The sequence below is a fragment of the Podarcis raffonei genome, chromosome 12, assembly GCF_027172205.1.
Source record: "Podarcis raffonei isolate rPodRaf1 chromosome 12, rPodRaf1.pri, whole genome shotgun sequence".
NCBI lineage: Eukaryota > Metazoa > Chordata > Lepidosauria > Squamata > Lacertidae > Podarcis > Podarcis raffonei.
Window position 1 is genome coordinate 39,615,095 of NC_070613.1, and position 26,883 is coordinate 39,641,977.

The window sequence follows — 26,883 nt, forward strand, 5'->3', positions numbered from 1 at the left end:
TGGACCTCAGTGTCTGGGCTGGACGATGGGGGTGGAGACGTCCCTTCAGGTATACAGAGCTGAAGCCATTTAGGGCTTTGAAGGTCAGCACCAACACTTTGAATTGTGCTCAGAAATGTAGTGTGATGCCAGTGTGGTGTGGTTGCTAGAAGCTGGACTAGGAACTGGAAAATCAGTCTTCAAATCCCACTCAGCCATGAAGCTCACTGAGTGTCCTTGGGGCAGTCATTGTCTCTTTGACTAACCTACCTCACAGGATAGTTGCGAGGATAAAAAGGAGATGGGCAGCACATTGTGCACCATCTTGAGCTCCCTAGAGGAAAAGTGGAATATAAATGTATTGAAACCAAACACCCATGTGTACCCCCTTCCTACTTATAAAGTGAGGAGAGACATCTAAGGCCCCATCTGCACTGTGTATTAAAGTTACAGTGGCACCTCGGATTACAGACGCTTCAGGTTACAGACTCCGCTAACCCAGAAATAGTACCTCAGGTTAAGAACTTTGCTTTAGGATGAGAACAGAAATCGTGTGGCAGCAGCGCAGTGGCAGTGGGAGGCCCCATTAGCTAAAGTAATACCTCAGGTTAAGAACGGACCTCCAAAACGAATTAAGTTCTTAACCTGAGGTACCATTGTATACAACTTTATAGACAGTCATTGCTTCCTCCAAAGCATCCTGGGAAATGTAGTTCCTTAAGCATGCTGAGGGTTGTTAGGATATACCTACTCCCCTCACAGAAATACAATTCCCAGAGTTCAGTGGGAAGATGAATTGAGTTAAACCTCTCTCTCTGAGAATTGTAGCTCTGTGGGGTCAAAAGAGGTCCCCTAACAAATCTCGGCATGCTTAACTGGAGTTCCCAGGATTCTCTGGGGGAAGCCCAAATCATTCCAGAGACCAGTTCAAGGACATGATCTGTCATTTATTCAAGATGCCATCAAAAGGTCTTGCAGCCAGTAGTTGGATTCCTTCACTTCTTGTACTTTTATTACTCCAAATGTACTTTTATTACTCCAAAATGAACAATGCAGTCTATTAGCTTATTTACAGACTGTTTTAATGAAAACCCAAACCAATGGGGTCAGTACAAGGCAATAAATGTCAAGGACTGCAGGAGAATATAGATGTAGTCTGTTCTGTTCCCTGGTCTCAAGGATCTGTTTGCTACACAATGACAACGCTGACTTTCCCTTTAGTCATTGCTCTTAGTCCTCTGTGGTTTGATAGGCCAGCACATAGCTCTCAGGAGTCTTTGGTGCCTTCAGTTGTCCTTGATAGAGGGTCACATGCCCTGTCTTGCTCCCATAGAAGTTTACATCGAGACCAGAATTCAGCATTCTCAGGGTTTTGTGTGTGCATACTCGGTTCTTAATGTATTTCACACTTGATCAAACTATCATATGTAGTTAATAATGAGCTTTCAAAAAGTATGAGGCACAGACAGGAATCGAGGGAAAGCTATTCTAGGGCAATATGAACACTATTTCTGCAATATTTTCTTTCTAACTGTCATGTGGTACAGCTTGTTAACAAATTACGCATGTTTTGTTAGACAATAAGAACTCAACTACTGTATGTATCCTGATTTACAACAAGAAAATATACTCTCTGGTCATTTAAACTATTATGAGTTGTTTTATCACAAATTTACCGCCTGGTGTTTCAAATAGAAGAACTTCGCTCACTTTGTAAAAGACATATTGTAAGGAGCTTTCGCGAACAGACAGAGTAATTGTAAAGAGCAGTGTTTTTAAACTCTAAAGCTTTCTGTCTTTCTATCTGTCACTTTGTGCTTAAATCAGCAAATTCAAGCTTTATGCCAGGTCAAAAATAGAAACCCCATGCAGGAAAATCCCACAAAGATTTGTTTGAAATAGGTCAGAATACCAAATTATGCTTCCATTGTGTGATACTCGGAATCTTAAAACTTCAAAACACGAAAAGGAAGCTACTCAGAAGAATCAAATTGCTCCCTAACAATGGCTAATGTTCTTAAAAGACCCCTTCGGTTTTTTGATTCCTTTTCATGCTTTTGCTTTCCTTTGTAATACCACCAACCACCTCAGCATTTAAGAACAGACATAGAGAAAAAGAAATAATTACTTTTAGCAAAATTACTAAAAAAAACCCCAGAAAACCCCAACTTCAGTGAAATGATGGGAGACTGTCTAGGAACTGCATGCATGCTGCTTTGGGTTTCATGATGAAAGAAAGGTGGGCTGTTAATGTACAAAAATACATAAATGCAGTGTGGCCTGAGGGGATGAGCTCTAGTCAGGTCATGCACAAGAAGATGCATAGCCTCCAAGTGTCCCGATTTTCCAGGGACAGTGTTATGTACTAAGCTTGAACAATAGGCAGGTAGGATCCTGGAATGCAACAACTGATTGGCCTGCAGGAGAAGACCAATCAGGCTCCAGGAGGGAAGCAGAATCAGCCAATCAGACGGGACTCATTGTGTAAATAATGTATATAAAGGCCTGAGGTTTGGGGGGAAATTCAATCACTGTTTTACAAACTGCAATAAAGAGCATGAAATCACTGCAGGACTCCGAGTATATTTCAGACAGTCTCAGAATTACAAAAGCCATCCTGGGTTCTGATTTGATCCCAGAATGTCCCTATTTCCCCTGCCAGTGGTGCCTCCGCCAAGCTTAGGGAGAAGGATGAACTGGTGCTTACACTGAGCATTGGTGGCAGTGGCTACGAGGGAGCATCCCATTGTCTCTCCATGGCTGCCGCTGCCCTGGAAAGAATTGTGCTGTGTTCCATTGGTTTAGTGGTGTTGGCGCCGCCCTTCCACTAGAAGAAAATGCTGGGGGGGGGAATGGGGGGGGGGAGTCAATGAGGGCCAGTTGTCTGGGAATGATAACTCCAGTGGGGCCAGCAACAGAAACACAGAAGCCAAATGTCTCTATTTTCATCTGAGGAACGTTGGAGGGTATGGAAGATTGGGGAAATGATCTGGTAAGATGCAGGCCACATGTCAAATAACAACTCCCCCCTCCCCCCCCCCCAAAATGCCTTCTGGATTTGAAAGTATTTCAGTTTTGAATGCTCTTTCATGTAGACCCAAGCCCTGCAGATAGAACAGTAGATCAGGGAGAAAGGTTCTATGCCAACTCTTTGGTTACTGTGCTGTCTAGCTTTTGACACAGAGGAGCAGTCAAGAATTTGACCATCTGCCTGCAGTCTGAAGTGCTACCATCCATTCTATGAGCAGAACACTTGAACACTTCCACTGGAGAGGTGGGTTTTGATAGGGAGTTTGAAGGAAAAGTGGGATGTACATGCACTTACCATTTTGGTAGTCAACCTGGAACATCTTACATCAGTACAGAGACTTGTCTCATGAGCCAAGGCAGTAGAATTGTTTGTTTTTTAAAAATGTGTCATCTTCATAGTAGAAATAATTCCTGTGTCCTTAGTTATTATATCAGACTGCAGGTGATTGGTAAGATATTTGAAAGTGGATGCACTTAACTGTTTTCAGAATCAAGTAGCAAACATCCTATCTTCTGGATTCAAGGTGTTATGAAGCAGCAGAATGGTGGCTCCATAGAGTTTGATCACAGGCTATGTTTCTTTGACTTCAGGTTGGCTTCATGAACTAGGAAAACGTTTGGAGTCTCCCTACCTTGGCAATAATACATCAGGAGGCCCATCCCTCAGAAGTGCCTATATTGCTGCCCTGTACTTCACCCTCAGCAGCCTCACCAGCGTTGGGTTTGGTAACGTCTCAGCCAACACTGATGCTGAAAAGATTTTTTCCATTTGCACAATGCTGATAGGGGGTAAGTAAACGTATTAAGTGCAGAAGGAAGAACCTGGGGGTTGGGGTAGGAATGCAGTAGTTCAGAACTATGGTGCATGCAACAGCATCGTGAAGGGTTAATAATTGTAGGAGCAGCCATGTGACTTCCAGAGTCAGCATAGGAAGAAGAACACTTAGCAGTTGTTCTTACTGGTGATAGAACTGGTTGAAGTCATTTTACATTAAGATATTGAAATTCCATTTGTAAATAGCAGTGTCTGTTCTTATTAAAAGTCTGAGAACAACTCTAATTTTCTATTAAAGTAACAACATTTGGTCGGGGGTGAGGGAATATTTTCAGTTCATACTTCAGTACAAATTAAACCAAATTCTAAATAGTAAACTAATCAATGGTGCCTTTTTAAAGCAAGGCTGAGGTTCGTCGGAAAACATTATAAAAAAACACGTTTTGTTGTGTATTAGGCTGTAAGATTGACAACATTGCAGCTTAACTAATTAAGCCATGCAAATTTCACACCACACAGCTGTGATTGTTGTAGTTATTGTCGAGTGAAGCATTAATATTCATTGTGCAGCACAGAACTTTAGACTCCATCCTTAAAAAGCAAGAGTTTGGGCATGCTACAGATAAACAAGTTGTTGTTATTGTTACTATTATTAAGTAAATTTCTATACTGCCCTTTATCCGAAGATTACAGGGCAGTTTACAATACGAAAACACAAAAATACATGTGATAATAACAAACAAAAACAATACACAGAGAAAGAGAGTTTAAATGCTCATAAATTGTTTAATTATCCAAAAGGCCTCATGGAAAAGGAAAGATTTTGCCTGGTGCCTATAAATATGTAACAAAGGTACCAAGTGGGCCTCTCTGGGGAGAGCATTCCACAAGCGGGGAGCCACTGCAGAAAAGGCCCATTCTCGTGTTGGCACTCTCAAGACCTCTTGTGGAGCAGGCATACAAAGAAGGATCTCAGATAATGATCCCAGGTCCAGGACTGTCCATATGAGGAGAGGCAGTCCTTGAGGTATTGTGGTCCTGAGCTGTTAAGACTTTATAGGTCAAAAGGAGCACTTTGAATTGGACCCAGAAACTAATTGGCAGCCAGTGCAGTCTGGCCAGCATTGGCGTCATATTCTAAAACCATCTTGCCACAGTGAGCAGCCTGGCCACTGAATTCTGCACCAGCTGAAGTTTCCAAACCATCTTCAGAGGCAGTCCCACATACTACATACTACAGTAATCTAATCTAGAGGTTATCAGAGCATAGACAGAAATTAGGCTATCCCTATCCAGAAAGGGACGCGGGTGGCGCTGTGGGTTAAAGCCTCAGCGCCTAGGACTTGCCAATCGAAAGGTCGGCGGTTCGAATCCCCGCGGCGGGGTGCGCTCCCATTGCTCGGTCCCAGCGCCTGCCAACCTAGCAGTTCGAAAGCACCCCCGGGTGCAAGTAGATAAATAGGGACCGCTTACTAGCGGGAAGGTAAATGGCGTTCCGTGTGCTGCGCTGGCTCGCCAGATGCAGCTTGTCACGCTGGCCACGTGACCCGGAAGTGTCTGCGGACAGCGCTGGCCCCCCGGCCTATAGAGTGAGATGGGCGCACAACCCTAGAGTCTGGCAAGACTGGCCCGTACGGGCAGGGGTACCTTTACCTTTACCTATCCAGACAGGAATGCAGCTGAGCCCACCAGCCAAAGCTGATAGAAGGCAAAGAGGTGATCATACACGGTGACCAAAGCAGTTTCTGTGCCAAAACCAGGCCTAAACCCTGATTGAAATGGATCTAGAAAATCAGTTTCCTCCAAGAGCACCTGAACTTAGTCCATGACCACCTGCTCAAGAACCTTGCCCAAGAAGGAGACACTGGCAACTGGCCAATAATTACTTAGATTTTCCAAATTCAGGGAGGATTTATTGAGGAGTGGAATTACTACTGCCTCTTTCAAGCAGGCAAGGACCACCCCCTCTCACAAGGAGGCAATCACCTCCCTAGCCCAGCTAGGTATCCCCTCCCTGCTAGTTTTTATCAGCCAATAGACACAAGAGACCAGAGTGCAAGGTGCAGAACAATACAAGCACCGTGTCCATATCCTCAAGCCTTACTAACTGAAACTCATCCAACACAACATCCCAAATACTAATGGGTCATTGCCCTCTTCCCAGCAGCTGTACCCTTAAATTACATGTTGTTGTTGTTTAGTCGTTTAGTTGTGCCCGACTCTTCATGACCCCATGGACCAGAGCACGCCAGGCACTCCTGTCTTCCACTGCCTCCTGCAGTTTAGTCAAATTCATGTTAGTAGCTTCGAGAACACTATCCAACCATCTTGTCCTCCGTCGTCCCCTTCTCCTTGTGCCCTCAATCTTTCCCAACATCAGGGTCTTTTCCAGAGAGTCTTCTCTTCTCATGAGGTGGCCAAAGTATTGGAGCCTCAGCTTCAGGATCTGTCCTTCCAGTGAGCACTCAGGGCTGATTTCCTTCAGAATGGATAGGTTTGATCTTCTTGCAGTCCATGGGACTCTCAAGAGTCTCCTCCAGCACCATAATTCAAAAGCATCAATTCTTTGGCGATCAGCCTTCTTTATTTTCCAGCTCTCACTTCCATACATCACTACTGGGAAAACCATAGCTTTAACTATACGGACCTTTGTTTTGTTTAAATCTTGCTTTGGAACCACGCTGCATGGCTGTGATCTTTAGTTCAGCAGCACTCATGTCCCCACCATGAGTAAAAGGAGAACCCAACAACCTAGAGCTTGCTGAATACAATAGAAATATACAAAAAGACAAAACAAACAAACCTGAGTTAGCACTGGAAAAGAAAGTTACTGCTATCAAATATCACACTGAAGTAATCTACTAATAACCTATTATGTAAAGCCGCTTGTGATATTGAACTGATTGTCCTAGATTTGGTGCTGAATGTTTATCATTACTTAATGTTCACCCCAGACCTAGCCTGCATGGCTGTTCTCTGTTATAGCTTCCTCATTAAGAAGGAATTGAAAAGCTGACAGTGTGAGATTTTCTCAACACTGAGAAAAATATTCATGCAAAAAGGAGGGGGGCTGGGGAATGAGGAAAAACAGCCTTCCTTCCAGCTGTATTAATATCCCTGTTCTGTTTTGAAAACAAATAGCTGTGATTATAATCAGCTGAAAGAGGAGCAGTGTCTTATTAATTAGATGAGTAAACTTTATGTGATTTACTCTCATAATTAGCTAAGCAAAACCTATAATAATATTAATGTAAGGGAAGTGAGCAGAATGGAACTGGTCACTGGGGACGTAGTTAGGAAATAGTCAAGAAGAAATCCAAGTTACTCTCAGGTACATTTTTCTGACTGGATCTCAATGGCAAAACTCACATTAATTCTAATAGGCTGAGATCAGTGTTTATAATGCCATGGAGTGCAGTTTACTAAATTAGAAATAACCTTAATTCTTTTACCTATGGATAAGGAACACATATTATGTTGTTTAAAATATTAAGGTTTTTTATTTTTTAAAAAAACAATAACAATATTCTAGGAAGATAAAATATATTCTTTCCATTTTAGTTCTCTCTGTGGACTACAGTTATTATCTGGGTCAGGAATGTAATGTAGAAGCAAGAAAGAATTTTCATTTGTTGAGGGGGTGGGGAAGTAGTGGCAGCATATGCCAGGAAAGAGAAAGATAGTTTGAAAAATCTTTATGTTATAAGATTTGGGGAAAATATTAGCTCTTCAATGTATTCACCCAGCAGATCTGGGGGTTTAGATTCTGCTGCCCAACATTTCCAAGTAGGAACTGTGCAACTTGCAGAAGTACCAGCATAAAGACAAACTGAAAGTTTTATTACAGGTTCAAATTATAGGTTGGCTGAGCAAATGAATACGTAGCATATAGTAGATTTTAATTCTCCAGCCTTTATTTTCATTTTGCTCTCTTCTGAGACAAATTTGCAAGATGCATTCTGCATATACCGACTTCCTGGTGTTTTAATAATATTCATGAATGTCCTCTGATTTTTAGTATGTTTTAAACTGAAATATCACAAAAGCATTTATGATTCTCTACATTTTCCAAACTACTTTCTCAGCAGAGCAGAGCCAGTCATTGATTCTCACTATCAAACTTACTTTATTCATTCCAGATCATTTGCTGCTTGCCTTTTATTATGTTGCCATCATTAGTGAGCAAGTTCTTTCTTTCCTGTAACTCCAGCATCAGTTTTGGCAACAGTGGGGTCTCTTTTCTGCTTCAGTATGGTTTCTCTCTTTTACAGCTTTGATGCATGCCTTGGTGTTTGGTAATGTGACTGCTATTATTCAAAGGATGTACTCCAGGTGGTCCCTTTATCACACAAGAACCAAGGACCTGAAGGATTTCATAAGGGTCCATCACCTACCACAGCAGTTAAAGCAAAGGATGCTTGAATATTTCCAAACCACCTGGTCTGTCAATAACGGAATAGATTCCAATGAGGTAATCAGAGTCTTTCTAGCTATAAATTCTTAAACCAACAATGTTGGTGATGTTTTATTTTGCCATTTGGTGACATTGTATTTCTGGAACAATCTTACTTGTATGCATAGGGTGGTATCCAGCATTCTCTATCCGCTAGTGAGAGGGTTAGGTGACAGGAGTTTTAATGTTGCGCAACAGAGGAATTCAGCACGACAATTGTGTTAGCAGAAACTCACCGTGGGACAGATTGAGCAACCAATTGTGTGAACCAGGTGCCTCCCTCAACCCGTGACCGTCTCCCCGATAAACATACAAGACGGCAATATTTTGGGTCAATTTAGGCCACAATTTCATTGATTACGGATGTAGAGGTTTGGCATAGGCATTGGGCATAACCGTTGAACCACCAGCCCGCCTGCTGGGGTATACCTGTCAAGGTATCAACCTGGGGCGAAGGGGGCCTATGACACACATCAAGTAGGGACCCCTTGTGGGGTTGCTGCTCTGAGGAGTGCTATGGCCCTAGCCCCTGCCTGGGCATCTGGACGGAAGCGACTCCTTCTGGATCCCTTTAACAGGATACCTCTGAATACATAAACTTGTGAGTTCAAAGCTAACTTTGTTGCACAGGTGCCTTCAATGGTTGGGTGCTTTTGTGGAAGGTGCCTCAAGCAACTTCCATGATCTAGCCAGGAAATAGCAAGTGGATTGGGGTGGAGCCTGAAGGCCACCCTGCCCCGCCCCTGGGGTGGAGCCAGCTGATTAGCCTGCCCATGATAGGCCAATTATTGGGCAGGGAGTACTATTCAGTTCCCAGTCCAGCGTGAGGCATATTTGGTGGTCAGCTGGCCTGGGAAGCCCCTCAATAGTTGCTCTCGGCTGGATCATGGAGCAACAAAGTTAGCTTTGCATTCACATTTCAGCCCCTTGAGCTGAACTTTTTCAGAAACTTTTTCAGCTCTGTATTTTGTTTAAAGTTGATGTGAACACAAACGTACACAGTATTTCAAGTGTGATCGCACAGTTGACTTTGTAAGATGACAACTAGAGGAGCTAAATGGATAAAGGTGTAGATTTACTGAAATTTAACAGGAAACTTTCTCCCCCTTTCTGGATAGCTTTTAAAGGACTTTCCTGATGAGCTGCGCTCTGACATCACCATGCACTTGAACAAGGAGATTCTGCAGCTGTCCCTTTTTGAGTGTGCCAGCCGCGGGTGCCTCAGGTCTCTGTCTCTGCATATCAAAACCTCCTTTTGTGCTCCTGGGGAGTACCTCCTCCGGCAGGGAGATGCCTTGCAGGCTATCTATTTTGTGTGCTCAGGTTCCATGGAAGTTCTAAAAGACAGCATGGTGCTGGCAATTCTAGGTAAGTTCTTGGATGTGCTATACTATTGCCAGATGGAGAGTGAAGTTAAAAAAATATATGGTTAGAGCAATTGAAACGATACAAAGTCTCCATGATATATATACCAAGGTAAACTATGCTGGTGTGACTTACTGTTCCAAACTTTGTTCTGCAGAGGGTCTACTGGTGGTTGAGCCAGCCCAAGCCAGATTTTAAAACAGCATGATTCACCAAGACATTTCACCACCCTTTCTGCCAGTATGGCTTCTGCTAGGTTGCTAGGTCATGTGACCAAGGTGAATGGAGTTTGGAATAGGATTAAGTTCCCGCCTACACCATCCTATCCTTTGGAATGCTCCTTTCTCAGGATGAGTTGAATGAGCCCTGGCTGAGCCAGAATTCAGGATTTACATTGGCATATCTCTGGCTGAGCCCAGACTCACCCAAAATTTGGCCCATTCCAAACTCTGCTCATCTTGGCAGATCTTGGGTTCAGTTGCTCCTTCAAGATACCCTTGATCATTGTTAGCTGATAGATCAAGTTGTGTCCACTCTAGTAAGAACAAGAACTGCTGTGCTGAACCTGTGCCCCAGTAAGTTTGGCTTGTGTGACCTTGGCAACCCATGCCAGATACAAAAAAATGGTAGGTATGATTCATACTACTGTCTAAGGATTTTTCATTGGGATACTAGTGTTCTTTGGCATTCGTTGACTGCATCCAATTAATTTAACCTGCAGTTGCAATAAAACTTTCTTTGGCACATGGGAAGCAGCAGCAGAAGTGTTGGGTGCTCTCCAAGGCACAGTGGAACTTCCTTCCCCAGTGAGGAAACTTCTCCCCTTCAACTTCAATCCTAAAAAAAGGTCAACAACTTTGGGCGGCCCTTTGGGTGGCCCTCACACATGTTCACTTCATCAAATCTGGCCCTCCTTGAAAAAAGTTTGGATCCTCTAGTTCACAAAGTGTGCATGCATTTCCCAGTCTCCTGTGCCTCCCTTCCATTTATTTCAGTGGATTTGGGCCAATGTGAGCCCCATTGTGTGCATGTATTGGCTCATTCCATTGTTTTGCACAGGGGAGATTGCACATGCAGGAGAACCATGTTCAAGTGTAAGCAGGTGTGGATCTAGATCACTTGTTAAAAGTGGGAAGGTTTGAATAGGGAAATCCTTTCCCCAGTCAGATATAGAGTGTAATTCTTAGAATAACTAATAATTTCCAGAATTACTTCAAGCACAAAAAACAATGCTTTATTCTTATTTTATATTCTACTACCAAACAGGGAGTATATATGGCAATGAATATGACGCCATGCTATACCAAACCATCCCCATATAAAATGCCAATATGATCTTTGAGCAAAATTCAGAATACTGAAATTTTCTTATACCTAAGAATTTCTGCTTTGGTTATAGAAGAGGGTATTTAATAACAGTTAATCCGTGTTTCTTTGCAAAATGCCTTTCTTTCAGTCGAGGTAAGGAAAGCAGAGATTTAAAAAGTAATGACAGTTCCAACTGCAAAGCAAAACACATGGCATTTCAATTTATTTTACACTGATCTTCAACTAGATTGTAACAGGATACACTTGAGTGAAGCAATTACAAAATTTCTTCTTTGGCTATATTGGAACCATTAGTGTGTGCACCATAGGAGTCAGCAGCTTTGTGCTGTTCATATTATCATCCTTACTGACTCCTCCCATTATTATTAATTACCAGAATTCCCAGAGCCACTAGTTTCAACTTAGTTACAGAAGCTTAATAGTTCTGAATCTTTGTATTTGGGTCCCTGTGTATTCCGCACGATCTGTTTAAGCTGTTCTCTGTTTCTAAGCAAAGTCGAAAATTCGTTCATGAATAATTATTGCTCTCCTCTTTCGTATTTTCTTTTAGGTAAAGGAGATTTAATTGGAGCAAATCTCTCAATTAAGGACCAAGTGATTAAAACAAACGCTGATGTGAAAGCCCTAACCTACTGTGACCTCCAATGTATAATTCTCAAAGGACTCTTTGAAGTGTTAGACCTTTACCCAGAATATGCTCACAAGTTTGTTGAAGAAATTCAGCATGATCTCACATATAATCTTCGGGAAGGCCATGAAAGTGATGTAAGTAGATTTAATAGGACTACAGTTACTTCCAGCTTTAAAATTAGCTCTTGTGTTTCAGCAGTTCTCCTTCATATGTACATCAGAGTAAAAATATATGTATAGTGTTCATTTTCAAATGAATTCTGCTTGGGTCCAACTTAACAATTCAGACACAGCTTAATCAAATTATTGATAATGAATTATAGGTCTGATACAAATTCCACTATGCTTCTATATAAATTATTCATTTGGTGTGGGTTTTGTCCTTGTGTGCTTATATTTTCAAATATTTGCTAGTCCTGCTAAACCTTAATCCAAAGTAACATTAAACCATTTCTATTTTACATCCTAAGTAAGAGTTAATTCTCTCTGCAATTTAATATAGTTTAGAGAGTTGTTTCAGTTTTTAATACAAGAAAATGTTGCCAACGTACATACACAAGGGAGAATTGCAATTTATGATGGCTTTTAAGATGAACTGAACTCTACAAGCCCTAAAAGAGCAGGGGTCTGTTGAGAGTTCTCCACACATGATCATTAATGGGCTTATTTTCAGAGCTAAGGTACATGAACTACAACAGTGAATAAAACCCACTAGGCAGAGAAAAGCCATGCATCAAAAGTTCAAGAGTTGTATGCATGCCTTTTATTTTTCATCTAATGAAACTAAACACGGCAATCCCTAGATCTTAGAGATTTCTTCCTAGTGCCCAAGGAATAATACAACCATTTTTCTAATACACTAGAACCTGTCAATTCATGCCGTGAAATATTTGGAACGCTCCTATCTGCACATCCTATAAACTGTGTGCTTTCTTCACATTGTGCTTTTTTTGAGAGAAAAACATGGTACAGTTTTCCCCACCCTACCCCACATAGTTCTTAATATAGTGAACGTCTCAGGGTTGGCTCTGAGAACAATGTGTCTTTCTGCTTCTGTGGCTTTATTCATTGCCTCTTTGGTAAATCTCAAACAGCAAGATTGTGTGGGAGGGGCAGATGTCATGATTTCATGACTACCTCCAGTGCCAGTGTCATCCACCCCCATGGAATTGTGATACTGGCATAGAAAGTAATTGCTCTTCCCCACAAGACACCACTTAGGCTCAGAGGTGGAGCTAGCTGCTCTGGCACCCAGAGCAGCACGCATGCTGTGCACCCAGGGGGCAGGGCTAGCCACCCACAGGGGCAGGGCAAGCATCTCAGGAAGGCGCTGCCCACGGCGAGCGTCCCAGGGGGCAGGGTGGTGATGTCACCCCCTCAGGGATGACACCCAGGGCGGGCCGCACCCACCACACACCCCTTCCTCTGCCAGTGCTTAGGCTGCAATCCTAACTCCACTTACCTGGGAGTAAACCCCAATGAATTCAATACAGCATAATCCTAACCATGAGTAATCAGAAATTAGTCACTAACTTGCATAAGTAAGTAACGACGACCTAGCTCACAGATTTGTTGCAAGACCAAGGTGTCCTGATATGAGAGCAAAGTTATCGGAGCTATCTATGCTGAACTTTAATTAGATTTTTGTGAAGTTGCCTGTTGTTTAGGTTCCTCCCAGGCATTTGTAACTGAGAACGTATTTGCATAAACTAATTGGCTAGATCAACACCTGTGGGATGCTTCGCATGTTACACTTTTAACAGGGGACACATTAAAGACCTCTGTTCATCACCTGCTAAACCGAAAGCCAGTAACAGATTTCTGTAGTATGTTTTCATGGTATATATGAGCTGAGGAAAATATGTGTGTGCTGCAAACACACCTGTATATGCTGCAGACATCATGGTTTAGGAGGTACACAATGTGTACCCATGAAAACTGTAATGTGTGCCCATAAAAACCGTGGTGTGTGAAGCAATACAAAGTGCCTATACATCAATATGATTTGCTGAGATTGAGCTGAAATTTCTCAGAAGACATGATTCAGGAGATGCTCTTAATTCAACCCTGTTGTTGTTGTTTAGTCGTTTAGTCATGTCCGAATCTTTGTGACTCCATGGACCAGAGCATGCCAGGCACTCCTGTCTTCCACTGCCTCCCGCAGTTTGGTCAAACTCATGCTGGTAGCTTTGAGAACACTGTCCAACCATCTTGTCCTCTGTCGTCTTCTGCTGTCCCCTTCTCCTTGTGCCTTCCATCTTTCCCAACATCAGGGTCTTTTCCAGGGAGTCTTCTCTTCTCATGACGTGGCCAAAGTATTGGAGCCTCAGCTTCACGACCTGTCCTTCCAGTGAGCATTCAGGGCTGATTTCCTTAAGAATGGATAGGTTTGATCTTCTTGCATGGATCACTGCCTTGCCGTGGCAAAGGGGCTTGAATAACTCAGAGAAGCTATGAGCTATGCCATGCAGGGCCACCCAAGATGGACAGGTCATAGTGGAGAGTTTTGACCAAACATGATCCACCTGGAGTAGGAACCGGCAAGCCACTCCAGTATCCCTGTCAAGAAAACTCCATGGACAAAGACAACAGGCATATAAAATTCAACCCTACCTCCTGTTTATTACATATACACTTGAAATTTTCCCAGAATATCTTCACCATTTCTTTATGGTGAATGCCATTTTCCAATCCTGCTCCAGTGATCTGGAATGATACTAAACCTGGGGCATCATGAATGATTCAGAATGGTGAGCAGACTGGCTGGATAATTGTTGTTGCTGCTACATGCCGTGATAGCTCCCTTAAAAAAAAATTAGGGGGAAAAGAAAGAAGCTGGGCTGCTACTACTGCTTGTGATGAGTCCAACCCCTGTGAAATTGTTAGATATATTTTCCTCCCCTTGGAGAAATGCGATGAAAGCTGTCTCTTCCAAAAAAAATAGTGTGGAGAATTTAGCACACAGCTCCCAACACCAAGCATTGCTGCTGGTTCCTGAGAGGCTCAGGGAGTTTGGCGCAGTGCAGGAATGGTGGCAGGAATGGAGGATTGGCTCTGCCACTGTGCTCACACCATGCTGAGAGCTCTGCCCTTCAACCCTCTAAGGAACCAGCATTGATGCTCAACCTTGGAAGGGCAGATAAGCAACCCCGTTGACCTCTACGGGTTCATATATGGTGCATCCAGGAGCAGACATGCCCCACTGGAAGTTCTCAGTATATATAATAGGAAATGACAAGTGAGGACAACTGGTTATTTTTTAAAGGGGCTAAATAAACTGTTTCATCTTATTTGCAGTTGGAGGAATGGGGAGGACAGTGTCCAAAGTCCGTTTTGGGGACCTAATTCAGTCCGCCAGTCGATTTAATCCAGCCCCCATAGCAGTATATGTTCTGGGGTAAAATCCTAAAAAAATCTCAGCAACTTTGGTCGGCCCTCACGCATGTTCACTTCATCAGATCTGGCCCTCTTTGAAAAAAGTTTGGGCACCCTTGGTGTAACGGCACAAGAACCCTAAGAACTGGAAATCCACCCACGATTGCTTCAATATTAATAAAACTAGAACAATCTGTCTATCTAGTGTTCTGCAATACACAGTAGAGTTCTAATGGATAGTCAACATAGTCTTTCTGCTTCTTCTCTACTCCTAACTCTTAATACTACTTCCTTAGTATGCATACAAAAAGAACAGTCATGTGCACAACAGCAGAGACAATTACCCTATGTAGTATAAATATTATTGCAAGAGAAGAACTCATGCAGCCTATTTTTACTTATTTAGTAATAAACTTAATTCAACTGAGTAGTAATAAACTTAATTCAACTGAGTAGACATGTATAGGACTGCACTCTAAATTGTATATATTGCAGAATTCAATGTTAAATTGATTTGCAAAACTCCCCAAAGAAGGCAATTTTGCTGCATTTTCTCCAAATATTTTCCACCAGTTTGCACCCTGGAGCAAGTGCTTTGAGTCCATTTTGAAGCTGGATGCCTCAGAAGATATGGGCAGAGAGGAGGGTGGTCCTCTTTCCTGATGACTTTCTTGTTTGATCCAAAAGGCAAAGTGCACTTCTTGTTGCACTTTTTCTTTTCTTTTCATATGCTAGTGCAATGTAAGAAAACTATTCAGCTTTTCTGCTTCCTAGGACTCCTCCCCCAGGAACCTTAAATCATAGAATGGCCTTGCATGAACTTTGTTATTTCCTCCTGTTTCTTTTGATCAACCCTACTCGCATGAAAGACAAAAATGAGTGCTGCCAGATGCACTTGGTTATATTTGTTGAGATTTCACGAGTAAGCAAAATGTGAGAACTCCCGATCAGCAGTACAGGGCACGTTAACTTTCAAGCAGATACTGACTAGAGTCTATGAAGAATATTCTGTGGCACTGATTACCTAATGAGTACTTGGAAAAAAGCCATCTCATTAATGGTCATCACATTTAATCACCAGTCTTATGGCTCAGAGTTTTTATGACAACCCTCAAAATAGATTAGATTATTTAGCAATTGTTCACCAGGTACATATAATATCTAGTTGTATGCATAACTTTTCACTAGATATGTATAATACCTATAAGCTATTTATGGTGGTTTTCCTCATTAAGAATTGATCTTTTCTTCTCCAGTGTTTTGGTCCAACATAGGTAGTCTTTCCTTTACACAAAAAATAAGAGAATTTTGGCTAATTCACATATAGTAATCGTGTTGGGGCTTGAGTTTCTTTTTATTTCATTCCCCCCCCCCCCCCAATCAAAAAGGAGGTCTTTGTAGTTTTTGTGATATGGAGATTATCTCTCTCCATGGAAAATAAGCACATATGTGCTGTGCAATCCAGTACCTCAGAAGTAAGCCCCATTGTGTTCAATGGAACTTACTCCAGGTAAGTGAGAGAGGGATTGCAAACTAAGATAATTTCAGAGGACTATGCATGTTAACACTGAAAATCTGAAATCTGTTGAATGTTGACAGTTACATAAAGTATTTGTTACCACGTACTGGTGAACGAGCAGTTAAGTTAGATGTCTTTTTTGGGAAACTCAGCTGAGATTGCAAGCATTCTCTTGTGAGTGTGCTGGTTTAGATAGATAGATTTAATATGCCTAGAAAGGTAAGAAAAGATGGAAAATAACAGAGAGATTATTTGGTATCAGCCTCTTGGGGAAGAGTAACAAAAATGGCAACATGAATTGAATGCTTCAAGGGACCCTGATGACGCTGGCAGAAACATCAATGCCCAAGTGGTTGGCAGTGTTATCTGAAGCTGGTGAGGTGTGTACCTATAGTCTAGCACTGTTATTGTGCTTCTTTCCCTGTGGATTATTGGGATAGTTCAAGAATGCAAAAAAGAACATCTCTTTCCCTCTCAGTTGCATGCACAAACAAGCTTCTATATCATTCCTTTAAACTAAGCCCGTGTGTGCTTTGCCAACACAATGCTTTCTTTTATTTTGTTTTTATATAGCAATTGTCTTTATTAAAGGCTTCCATTGGTGCGTCTCTGTCATTTGCAGATTGCTTAAATGCAGTCACATGACAGCTTAGGAAACCTTGTTAACATCCACCCTGCATTCTTTACATGGATTGCTGGTAGAGTGGCAAATTGATTTAACACTAACATTATTGGTTTCTGTATTTCCTGAATGGCATACATCCTAGTTACATTTGAGAGCTGCACCTGGAATTTTATTTTGGGAGTGACCTGTGCCACCCACTGTTTGGATATGTCACTACAATACCTTTGTGCTGGTTGTTGGTCAGGCCTTTGCTGTGGCAAGACCATACATTCTCCATTGCAAGTGTTTGGATGCAATGCAGCTGTAGTAAGGCTGATGGAGATGACATAGAACCTCCAAACTCCCAAGACCACCTTTATGACCTTTCCTCAGATGCTAGATCAGGGTCTCCCAAACTTGGGTCTCCATCTCGTCCTGCTAGCTAGGGATGATGGGAGTTGTAGTCCAAAAACAGTTGGAGACCCAAGTTTGGGAAACTCTGTTCTAGACTGGTATTCTCAGGGTTGCTGACCTAACTTCCTACTTCCCTTTCCTCGATCCCACACTTTCATTTGTCTCTCTCAATCCTGATTGAAGTGGATCCAGAAAATCAGTTTCTTCCAAAAGTGCCTGGATCTGGTCTGCGACCACTTGCTCCAGAACCTTGGTCAGGAAAGGAAGATTAGCAACTGGCCAGTAGATAGTTAGGTTTTCCAAATACAGGGAAGGTTTCTTAAGGAGTGGTTTTACCACTGCCTCCTTCAAACAGCCAGGGACCACCCCCTCTTGTAAAGAGGCATTGATCACCTCCCTGGCCCAGCCTAAACTCAACTTCTGTTGATGCATATAAGTTCCAAATGCTGTCATTCTCTCCAGTAATTAATCTTTGCTACTCCTTTAGCCAATGAGAAAAGAATTCAAATAAAATAGTTCCATCTTCTACATACTTTGGGGAGGGATCCATTATTTGTTCACTTTACCACAGCTTTTCTTCCCTTCCTGTTTGGTCCTTCAGAGATGTAGCCTTTGGAGGAATGAACATAGGCCACCCGCTGGGTGACACTATACTGTACTAGAAACCTCCCTTCCCATATGTCAGGCTATAGCAACATGCATACCCTGCCTCTGCATCGAACCCATTGCAGTACATTCAGCCATTGTCAGGGAATGGAGACAACTCACCTTGCTGCACCCAAGAGTTCTTGGGTCACTCTCCTCTTATGTAGTTCTGCTCCCAGCAGTGAGGACCGGCTAAGAAGCAGACATGGACAAGGTAAGGAACAACCCCATTCCTTGTGAATCATTGGCTTCAGCTTCAGAGAGCCAGTGTAGTGTAGTGGTTAGGAGCGGTAGACTCGTAATCTGGGGAACCGGGTTCGCGTCTCCGCTCCTCCACATGCAGCTGCTGGGTGACCTTGGGCTAGTCACACTTCTCTGAAGTCTCTCAGCCCCACTCACCTCACAGAGTGTTTGTTGTGGGGGAGGAAGGGAAAGGAGAATGTTAGCCGCTTTGAGACTCCTTCGGGTAGTGATAAAGCAGGATATCAAATCCAAACTCTTCTTCCTCTTCCTCTTCTTCCTCTTCTTCATAGCTGTGCATGTAGCACAATAGAAGAGGGTAAGGTCCTTATATATTTAAGTACTAAACTGGAAGGAGTAGAGATGGCACAGATAGAGTATTTGTGATGAGAGCTTACTGCAAAATAAAAGTTAAAGTAAGTTTAAGCCTATGGCAAGATTTGAAGTAAGTTTTGAGAGAGCTCATTGTTGGCTCTTTCTGGTTTTGCCGTGTGATGCGATAGCACAACCATGAACTCATTTGCTAAATGACGCCAAGTGAGATTACTACTGTGCCCCCAGAAACAGAATGATAACACCTTTCCCCTGTAGCCGCAGTGAGATTTGATTCATCTCTTAACACCAAGCGTTGCAGCAGCCTGAGTCACTCAGAGGTCTTCTGTGCATTCCACAAACTTTAATGAAGTCCCAAAGGAAGATGAAAACCTCTGAGGGAAGCATGACTTCTCTCCTTTTGGTTCAGTGAGGTACTATCAATATGTGTCACATCGTGGAGAGAAAGATGGCTTGCTTGAATATGTAGAGATCTGTCACTGCAGACAGGATGTATAATTAGCATGAATGCTTTTCCTACAAAGCACTAAAAATAGCACTCATGTGTTCCATCCTGCCCAGCACTGACAAAACCAAATATTTACAAATTGAAAATAATAAGTATTATATAGCCAAGAGGAAAAGAAAGATCCTGGCTGTCTTTGAATGGTTCTCACATTGCATATACAATAATGTGTGCACAAATCTCATTGCTTGCAAGTGGGATTCTTTCACTTTGAAGATGTAGCTGTGTGACTGATGCTTGGTATAGGCTGAAATCCAGAACTCTGATCCTGCATGGGTCTTTCACTGTAGACTATGACTAGGAATAGGGACGCGGGTGGCACTGTGGGTTAAACCACAGAGCCTAGGACTTGCCGATCAGAAGGTTGGTGGTTCGAATCCCCGTGACGGGGTGAGCTCCCGTTGCTCGGCCCCTGCTCCTGCCAACCTAGCAGTTCAAAAGCACGTCAAAGTACAAGTAGATAAATAGGTACCGCTCTGGAGGGAAGGTAAATGGCGTTTCCGTGTGCTGCTCTGGTTCGCCAAAAGCAGCTTAGTCATGCTGGCCACATGACCCGGAAGCTGTACGCCGGCTCCCTCGGCCAATAAAGCGAGATGAACACCACAACCCCAGAGTCGGTCACAACTGGACCTAATGGTCAGGGGTCCCTTTACCTTTACGACTAGGAATGGGTTGATTCTGGTTCTCTCACTTTCTCATTTTTCCAATCTTAAATCCAGTTCTCCACATTTCTGCAGTATTTTTTAATATATACTTTTAATCGCCATGAAAATTCTTCAGTGCTAATTTCTCCTAATAGACAGTTCTTTTTGTATGCAGTTTCGACTACTATACACATTTTTTTTGCAAGCAATTTGTCCTGATGCAAAACATTTTTGTAAGTTTTTTTTTAACTAATAGGTTCTTTTTTATGCATAATTTGGAGGACTGCAAATCAAAATTTGGATAAGTGTGTAACTTAGCTAACCTACTGTTTAGTAGGCCTACAAATTTTGTGCAGGACTCTTCCCCCCAATACTTCCTTGTAATTATTTTATGCTCTCTAGCTTGGCTGGGCAGCAGAGGAGGGCGGAACATATCTGGCCAGCTTTTAAAACAGATGTTTGATACACATAAATAAAAAATGAAAGTGTTTTGTACTGTAATAGGAAGCTAAATTACATTGCCTCCTAATTGTTGTTAAAGATATGCTACTAAATATGCTAGTTCAAGAGTTTGCAACCCTAGGCTTTGTGGTGACTGAAAGAGGGACAAAGCTCAACTATTAATTTTAGCTTTTAAACCATTTTGAACTCTCTCCCTCCTCATTCACCTCGCTTCCTAGGATTATTACATGAGGCACCAGATTATAAAGCTTAGCCAGAGGGTTACATGTTTGGACAAGGGGGGTGGAGATCCATAGTCCAGCAAAGAGGCTTATCTGTGTTTTTAAAATGTGGTGCAAGGAGGTTATAAAGCACTGAGCCAAGTAGCCTTTCGGCCAGAAAAAACATCTTAGGTTCAACAGGCATTTGTGTGTGAGAGGTATGTGTGTGTTAAATCTAAACACAATTCTGTTCTGATCACAATAGCCCTGGAAGAGCTAGAACATACAGACTCAAAAGGAGGAGTTGTAGTCCTATGCACAAGTTTTACAACAAAAATCATGGGATTATAAAACCAAAGGGCATGAGGGCAAGCTTGTAATCAGCCACTTGCCTGGTTGCCTGTAGCAAGTTACAAATGACTCAGAAGTCCAAGAGAATCCTAGTTGCACTGTGGTTTTTAGTTTGAAAGAGCTAATAACTTTGTCTTTGAGACAAAGCAGCTCTACCTACATCACAGTCTGTTAAACAGTCATTTGCTTTCACCTTTTCTATTTTTTATTTTTTATTTTGAAACTGTGAATTTCACAAGTTTGTCTTTAAATGCAAACAGAATCAAATTTCTCCCTCACCTAACCATAGTTTGTTCTGATTCACACAAAACAGTAAACTGTGGTTAGCTGAAAACAAAAGTGAATGCTTCCTGTCTTCCTTGTTGCTGCACTGGAAGAGAAGAGGGGAAGGAGGAACCATGTGAACCCAAGACTCATTAACATAGCTATCAACTATGGTTTATAATTACATCCAAACATAGCTATTATCTTCTGAAATGCAGGGAGTGTAAAGTCATCAGTTCAGTCCTAGACTTTCCCAGTGCTGTGCAACAGTTGATAGCATTGGGTTCTTTTCACTTGTGACAACTTGTATTGGTTGGTATATAAACTTGTATTGGTTGGTAAATAAATTGTCCCAACTAACAGGAAGCCATACTTATTGACTGCTGCACTGGATTAGAAGCTCCAACACCCAGCTGCTATGAATTATTGATCTCTACCAATGGAGAGACCAGTAGTTGCCAAAATGTCCCCCCTCCCCCAATTAGCTAGCAGTGTTCAGGGATGGTGGGAATTGTAGTCCAAAAACAGCTGGGGACCCAAGTTTAGAAAGCACTGCTTTAAAGCATTTGGAATTTTGATATATGTTCGGTTAGACGTGGATGTGATGTATTTTAGGGACACACTATGCATTGCATGTAATGCATTGCATTTTTCTTTAAAGAAAAGTGCATACCCTCCAACATTTCTCCGGTGAAAATAGGGTCGTCCCATTCCATAATGATGATTTTACTATTTATACCCCACACATCTTATACTGGGTTGCCTCAGCCATTCTGGGCAGCTTCCAACACACATAAAAACATAATAAAACATTAAACATTTTTTAAAAAACACTTCCCTATACAGGATTGCCTTCAGATGGTTCGGGGTGGTGGTGGTTCGGATAACTCCATACCTTCCAACATTTCTCCAATGAAAACAGGGACATCCTAAGGCAAAGTGGGACATTCTGGGATCAAATCAGAAACCAGGACAGCTTCTCTAAATCAGTGACGTCCCTGGAAAATAGGGACACTTGAAGGGCCTAAAAGTGCATTAAAGTGCACTATGAATGGAAAACCAGAGGGAGAGTGATTAAACCTGGTCTCACTGACTGCTTTTCAGCTCAGTTCTCTGCCCAAACTGCTCCCCCACTGCCCACAGAGTCCCAGATGCATGAATCAGGAGCTCAGCAGCAGGAGGTGCTGTGGAAAATTTGACTGGAAACAATGGCTAACAGGGAAAGCTTTCGACACTTCTGCCCGCTACTAAAAATTGCTTCTACCACAGCTGTAGTCTATATATATACACATACCCTGTTAGTGTAACAACCCTATGCAAAAGTATGACATGGCTTCAATATACACATTTCAATATACACAACTTGCAAATTGTACCACAGATGGTGCAATCCATTAAATGTATTCAAGATCTACCGCTGGACCATTTCCCACCCAAATTATTGGCATTGGACCCCCCTTCTGCTGCAGCTTACTTTATACTACAAAATTATTGACTTGACTGTGATGCCAAAACTACTGAGTGTTTCAACAGCTCTTTTTTAAATAGCCATGCTTGTTTGGAATCCAATTTTATTGCTTTGCTTTTAATCTTCACTAAACCATCTATATAAATGTCTGCTTTAGAACCAAACTAGACACGACGCAGGAGATATATTACTAGCATAGGCTTTGTTTTATTTCATTCCTACTTTTTTATTTTTGTTACTATGCAAGCAGCTGCTTGGGGCTTCTAATTTGATCAGAGAGGCAGCCCTGGGAAGAGAGTGCTTTAACCCTTTCCCTTACCTAAATCACAGCCTGCTGTTAGTTATGTTGCCCGGTGTGTGTGTGTGTGGGGGGGGAGAACGGGACGTGGATTGGCAGGGATGTGTACAATGTCAGTAGCTGTCTCTTTCCCCCCTCAGACCCCAGATGGAGCTAATAACTATTTCAAATGGGTGCAATTTAAATCAGGGGAATGGCACAGAAGGCAAGGATACTTTTTATTGATTCAGTGCCAGGTGAAAAGTCATCCATCTACTTGGGCTTTGTGGGGAAGAGTAGGAGTTACATTGTGCCTGAAAGTGAGCATCCCAGGTTGTGGCTCCCTGGGTATTTTTTATGGGTAGGTTATATTTTTTATGTTCTGTGTTGAACCATTTATTGTAGGGTTGTTTTCGTGTTTTATTGTACTGTAATCCTTCCTGGGATTATATGGAGAAGGATAGGTCAGAAATGGCTGGTTAAATAAATAAATAAATAAATAAGCAAGCAGCCTCACATGGTTGGTTGATTTAAAAAAGAAAAGAAAAGAATAAAGCATAGGAGAGCCTAATCATCATATGTATATCCCATATCAGGTCTTGTTGAGCCCTTATAGCTTCATGTAAGGTAAAAAGCTAAAGGCAAAGGACCCCTGGACAGTTAAGTCCAATCAAAGGAGACTATGGGGTTGCGGCGCTCATCTCACTTCCAGGATGAGGGAGCCAGAGTTTGTCCATAGACAGTTTTCCGGGTCATGTGGCCAGCATGACTAAACCGCTTCTGGCGCAACATGACGTAAGCCCAGAGTGCACAGAAACTCCATTTACCTTCCCACCGCAGTGGTACCTATTTATCTACTTGCACTGGCACGCTTTCGAACTGCTAGGTTGGCAGGAGCTGGGACAGAGCAACAGGAGCTCACCCCATCATGGGGATTTGAACCACCGACCTTCCAATAAGGCTTGGTGGTTTAGACCACAGCGCCACCTGCGTCCCAATATAAGCTCCATATAAACCTTACCTTACATATAAAGATGTGTGTTTCTATCCAACTTTCCCTCTCTCTCCAATCCTGCCGGAACATTGAATGCGAGATGGGGAGCTGAATGGATACAAATACCCCTGTTCAGTGTCAGTGATGGCTTGTGTGAGGTGATGAACAAGAGTCTATGTGCATGCAGCAGTGGAGACTTCCGGAGGCGGCGCCATCGGTAATGGCGGATTCCCTCTGATCGGGAGGGAGAAGCCCCGCAGAAATCGGGTCCACCGCTACAGCGAAGCGGGGGCCCCTTTTGAAAACCCGCAGGTGGGAGAAGCCTGCGGCCGTGGGACTCGGCGGGCACTTTTCGCGCCCCCCCGAACTGTCAAAGGAGCCCTGTAAGGGGCTTCGGAGCGGGACGGGAGAGCGCTGTGCTGAGAGTCGACTGCTACTTCTGCGGAGCGAAGCTGCACAGCAGTTACCGGAGAGCGCTGACCTTTTTCCTGTGAAACTTTGATTGGAAACATCTACCCGTGAGTAGGAACTTGTGAAAAACTGAAAGGATCAAAGGAATAAGACTTTGATTGACTGGTATTTGAACTTAAAATTGGCACTTTGACCGATACTCTGAACTTAAATTCGGATCCGAAACGGCAAGGCGCAAACAGGAAGTCCGTCTTTCCGGTCTTGTAAATAGAAAGAAAGCAAAGACTAAAGGAACTGCAAACTATAAAAAGCGACTTTAAAAGACCTAAATTTCACTGTCTAATAAAAACCCCCCCCTAAGTTGCGGAGGGGGGAGAATAACCACCGCTCAATCCTTGATGTCGGACTGTTTTAAACAACATAAAGGGCACAGTAAGTGACGCACTGCTCAAAGGTATTGCAATCTTTTGTGACTTCTGCAAGGAAAATGGTAACTTTTTAAGGAAATCCTCAAGTTTGCTACAGTTTCTCACTACTGAAGTAATTGGAAAGTTTGTGGGTTTTTGAGATATTTTTAGAAAATAAGTACTGTAGAAACAATTTGAAACAAATTGCTACTGAGCTCCCCTAGAGGAACATTGTGTCATAACTGGGGATTTTCCACTGCAGCTGTTATTTGTTACTGCAAAACAATCTTGAAACTCTGAGGTGACCTTGGTTCTCACAGGCAAAGTAATGGATCAAGACAAACCGCAAGAAAAATCCCAGGAAAAAGCAACAAGGATTAAAACCAGACAACAGCAGCAACTGCAGCAACAGCAGCAATTGCAGCAACGAAGACCGTCATTGGCAGCCCTACCTGCCCCACTAGTCCCAGAAAGGGAAGAAACAAAAGGAACAGACTCTGCAACATTAGATAAAATACTTGCAGCTTTACAAAATCTGACAGTCAAAATTGATGTAAATACTACAACTGTAAATGACCTGGGGCAGAAAGTAAATTCTAATACCCAGGCTATCGATAGGTTACTGCAGGAATCTAAAGAGACAAAAAAGACTGCAGAGGAAGCGAAGGAGAGGGTATTGGCGGTAGAAGAAAGGATACAACCAATTAATAAACAACTTGAGGACTACAGGTCACAATTTTCTATGATCGAACTTAAGGAAAAACAGGCTAATCTGAGAGTCAGAGCGGTACCAGAATCGGAAGAAGGGGACTTGGGAGAATTCCTTACACAGGAATTTGAGGACTTTTGGGATCTTGATCCAGGAAAACAAGAATTTAAGATAGTGAGTGCCTTTCGACTTGGAAGAGTTAGAAGGAAAAACAGAGTGAGAGACTGCCTGATTGTTCTTAAGTCGAAAGAGCAGAGAGACAAAATATTGAGTCTCCATTACCAGAAAGCATTGGAAATAGAGGGTTCAAGAATTGAAATTTTTAAAGATATCCCCAAACATTTATTGGATCTCAGGGCCAACTACGGAGACCTAGTGGGTCTGCTGAGAAGAAACAATATTTTATTCAGGTGGGAATTTCCTCAGGGTCTGTCGTTCACATTCAGAGGGAAAAAAGTAAAGATAAGATCAGAGGAAGAGAAACTGAGATTCCTGAGAGATCACGAGGAAGATCTGCAAAAAGAGACCGAAATAAAAGAATTGAAAGCATCGAGATCGGGAGCACCAGACCCAGGAAGACACCCCTTGGGATTGGATAAACCAGAGGAAGAGACACTGCCGTCAGAACAGGAACAGCTTCAGGGAGCAGTTGGAGGGATTGCAAAATAATCACATCATGTCTCTGCAGATATTAACTTGGAATATTAGGGGTCTAAATTCCCCGGACAAAAGAAAAAGAGTCTTTCACCTACTGAAAAAGGAACAATTGGATCTGATTTGTCTGCAAGAAACCCATGTAACCAGACTCCACCGGAAAGTATTGATAAATAAAAGATTGGGCCAAGAATTTATTTCATCAGACAAAGTGAAAAAGAGAGGGGTCGTGATCTATGCAAAAGAAAAATTATCACCAAAATTCATCTTTAAAGATGAACAGGGACGATTTGTTGCAATTGAAATACAATTTCAAGGAGAGAGACTTTTGATAGTAGGAGTCTATGCGCCAAATGAGGGGAAATCGGAATTTTATAAGAAACTGCATGAGACATTGTTGGATTTTATGGACTATAATATCATTTTGATGGGAGATATGAACGGCGTAGTGTCGACAAATATGGACAAATCTGAAAGGCAGGTAGTGACAAAAGATGGAAGACTACCGAAAACCTTTTTTGAAATGACAGACAATATGGACTTAATTGACACTTGGAGAACTAAGAACCCCCTAGGCAGAGAGGGGACTTTCTTCTCTGAAGCTAAAATGACTTGGACAAGAATTGACCAAATCTGGATAACTAGAGGAATGACTCCTAAGATTCGAAAGGTAGAAATTTGCCCTAAAACTTGCTCCGACCATAATCCTGTGAAAATGGAAATGAAACTAACACAGATTGGTTCCTTTAGATGGAGGATGAATGACACCTTGTTTAGAGATCCGGGAATTATCAAGAAGGCCCAAAAAATTATGAAAGATTATTTTGAAATAAATTTGAAGACTTC

The 26,883-nt window shown here is 42.3% G+C and overlaps 1 protein-coding gene across 1 annotated transcript in view; it reads left to right on the forward strand.

The window, feature by feature from the left end:
* The window catches only part of KCNH8 (potassium voltage-gated channel subfamily H member 8), a 162,710-nt gene that overhangs the window by 110,426 nt on the left and 25,401 nt on the right, over positions 1 to 26,883 (forward strand). The window contains exons 8-11 of the mRNA XM_053410068.1: positions 3,601 to 3,798; positions 8,056 to 8,255; positions 9,356 to 9,605; positions 11,482 to 11,696. Coding sequence (XP_053266043.1) covers positions 3,601 to 3,798; positions 8,056 to 8,255; positions 9,356 to 9,605; positions 11,482 to 11,696 — 863 coding nt within the window. The remainder of the gene's footprint in view (positions 1 to 3,600; positions 3,799 to 8,055; positions 8,256 to 9,355; positions 9,606 to 11,481; positions 11,697 to 26,883) is intronic.